The 3,347-nt window shown below is 32.3% G+C and overlaps 1 protein-coding gene across 2 annotated transcripts in view; it reads right to left on the reverse strand.

The window, feature by feature from the left end:
• Nucleotides 1–3,347, reverse strand: part of LOC106879430 (importin subunit alpha-7) — a 55,743-nt gene that overhangs the window by 16,700 nt on the left and 35,696 nt on the right. For both annotated transcript variants that reach the window (XM_014928987.2, XM_052976953.1), the window contains 3 exons: nucleotides 3,114–3,200; nucleotides 1,003–1,099; nucleotides 405–496 (listed from right to left, as the gene is read on the reverse strand). In XM_014928987.2, the coding sequence (XP_014784473.1) occupies nucleotides 405–496; nucleotides 1,003–1,099; nucleotides 3,114–3,200 (276 nt within the window). The remainder of the gene's footprint in view (nucleotides 1–404; nucleotides 497–1,002; nucleotides 1,100–3,113; nucleotides 3,201–3,347) is intronic.

Raw genomic sequence — 3,347 nt, forward strand, 5'->3', positions numbered from 1 at the left:
AGCGTGGCCGTCACCAGTACCGCCTGACTGGCCCTCGTGCCAGTGGCACGTAAAACACCCACTACACTCTCTGAGTGGTTGGCGTTAGGAAGGGCATCCAGCTGTAGAAACTCTGCCAAATCAGACTGGAGTCTGGTGTCGCCTCCTGGTCCACCAGCCCTCAGCCAAATCGTCCAACCCATGCTAGCATGGAAAGCGGACGTTAAACGACGAGGATACTTCTATAATACATTTAAAATTAAATCTTTTGGTTAGTATAGTTTAATATTGCTTTCGGAATATAATTTTGCAATAGTATATGTATGTTTAGAATAATCTGTGATGCAACTTTTGTATCATTGAAACAGTGACCAAAATTTACAATAAAACTAAAATGTAAAATCCAAAAAGCAAGTAATCTTTACCTGTAACGAACAGTTTCCATCTCGTTGAAGAAATTCAACAAATTTTGGAACAACTCCAGTTAAAATAACTTCATCAATTGGTGGATTAGGTTCTAAAATTGAATAAAATGAAATAAATGCTGTCAAATACAATCCATGCGTGCATGCTTATGTATATATTATTGTACATAAGCAGATACATAAAACACTCCAGATTTTTATAAAGATGGGTGTTTAGATATGAAACCATTTGGTTCTATATTTGACAATGATTAATGAACTGTACCAACTATATTTGACTGTAACTTGAATGTTTTAGTGTTATATGATAATGTAAATAGTTAAATTTCTTCCCTTATGCAGATAATATGAAAATTTGTTTTCACATAAACTATCCTAAAGTAATAAATTAAAAGGAAATATACTGAATGATATTGATTAGAACTTAAACAGCAAACACAAACTCAGATGTGTGTGTTTGAACTGTTTTGACATTGTATAGTGTTAAATAAAAGTGACATCAAACAGTAAATAGATGAAATATTTAAGTTAAGAACCATTAGACAAAACTGCTCAGTTTCATTAAGTAGTGTAAGATTGTAAAGGAAAGTGGAATCACCTTTTGATAAGAGTTTTCGAAATTTCTGTGTTGCAGGTTCTTGTTCTTCTATATTGTCACTGTACAGAGCTTTTACCATTTCACTGGTAACACCACCCTACATCCATGAGAGAGAAAGTAGGAAAATTAACAAAACTGTAAAGTATGTAAAAATTCTTTATATCAGAATAAGTTAATTTTAACATTTTAGCATTTAAAATGGCCCACATATTCTGTTTTATGTTGAAACCTTCCAAATCAGGCCTCTCACACCTACTCAGCAATGTCATTCTAAAAATAAAATAACCACATCACTGAAATCTTGAAGCTATGAGATAACACATGATTAATTCAAAACAATGTGAATAAATAAGCATTACATTTGACAGGGGGATCTGAATCGTAAGGGGTTAAGTAGATAGTTCAAATAAGGTATTTTCCATATTCTGAAACAACCTATCAATGCTTTTAGCTTCTAATGAACTGATCTTTCAGTTTCTTCATCTTTTTTTTTTTTCTCAGAATCAAACTATTTAATAATAGGTAACAAATAATTTTTCCTCTAAGTAATCACAAAATAACTAATAGCACATGTTTAATATTTAGAACAACATATACAAAATCAATGTAGCAACACTTTGCATGTTACATACCAGAGTCCAGGGAAACTGGTGGCAGTCTGCACCAATAAAAGCAGTTAATAAATTTCAGAAATATGAAAAACTTTGTATGTCATGAATTCTAACATTTTGAGCAGGGCTCATCTGCTCATGGTATTTAAACTTATCTAAATTAATGAACATGTTATTGCAATATCAACAAAGATGGAACCTGGTTTCTTGTAGAGGTGTATTTTCTTAAGTTTGGTTATTCTTAACAAGCAAAACAATACCAGTTGGTTAGCCTAGTTTTACCCAAGTAGGGTAACAATTTCGCAGCTTATATTTACTAGACAGTCTTTTGTACACGTTAATGAAGAATAATCTAAGCAAATTATCATTGAAAAATTATAGAATATCATATGACTAATAAAACTGGTTTTATTGGCCTCAATGTCCTTCCAATTTCACAATATGCAAACAGAAACCACACTTCTAAACTATTTTCCACTTAGCTTTCTTCCAAATCAGCCTCCAAATTTAACATTAATCTGTTAGAAAGTACATCTCTCTTGTGATAATGTTTGTATTCATAACCAAATATGCAATCTTTCTTAAGCATAGAAAAGAAGTTAACATGGCTCTAATTCTTATAGTATTTGAAAACAGTTTGCTGTATTTTTTCTGAATAAATAAATTTTACATGCCCTATACCATATCACACTCTCAATTTAAGATTATATGGAGTTTTCCATAAACCCACTCACCAAAAACCCACCAGAACTTCTTAGGTAAAAATGTTTGAGAACAAGTTTTAAATGAAAGTTGACTATGTTTTAATATGTATCAGTAATAAAAATAGTGTCAATTACTGAAGAAATAGCTGATACTTCAGCTCCCAAGAATTATTGACACCAGCTCAAGTAAGAACCATAATGAAATATGTTGTTCTATTTAGGATCATGCTACTGTTGTACAGAGACATCCTAGACTGGATCTAAATTAGGGGCCACCAACTGATTGGCATAAAGTTGTACACAGACAGGCTCCAATCTCTAGCCCATAGACCTGCTATCTCTTCTCTTGCTTTTTCTACTGCAACTGTAATGGCTTCTGCACTCAAAGACAACTGGGCCCATGCTACTTCCATTCCAGCATTTCCAACCCATTTGTTTCTCCCCATCCTCTTATTATCCTTGAAATTGGTATAACGCATCAAGCACTACGCCTAGTCCTTCTTGGAATGTTAGCCCTCTGGTATCTCATCTAAGTTGCAATGGTTCAAGAGGGATATTAATGGTATCAGTCTAATCAGTCTTGGGGACCCTGCACAGTCAGTCATCCATTCCTCTAAATCCTTCAAGTATCCCCACCCAAAAAAACAAACAAAAACACTCATGGAATAAGTAGCAGAAATACCAGTTATATCAGTGCAATGAAATATATACAAAAAAAAAAAAAAGTTAGTTTTATAACAATTGTAGCATTTTTAGAATAATTGATCATATAAAACAAAATTGTGATTTAACTTACAGTGAAAGAAGATACAAATGGTTCCTGAATGTCAGATATCACATCATCAGATTCGTTTGGTAATGATACATTCCTTCGTTTGAACAACTAATGAATGAAATAAGATTCAGAAAAGTTAATTTTTTTTTTTTTTACAATTATCAACAATTTTGTAAACACAAACAAACACAGAAGCAACAATCTATTCATTGATATATATTCAATTTTTTAAAATATAGTTCAAATTTCAAGTTG

This window comes from Octopus bimaculoides, chromosome 2 (assembly GCF_001194135.2).
Source record: "Octopus bimaculoides isolate UCB-OBI-ISO-001 chromosome 2, ASM119413v2, whole genome shotgun sequence".
NCBI classification, from domain to species: domain Eukaryota; kingdom Metazoa; phylum Mollusca; class Cephalopoda; order Octopoda; family Octopodidae; genus Octopus; species Octopus bimaculoides.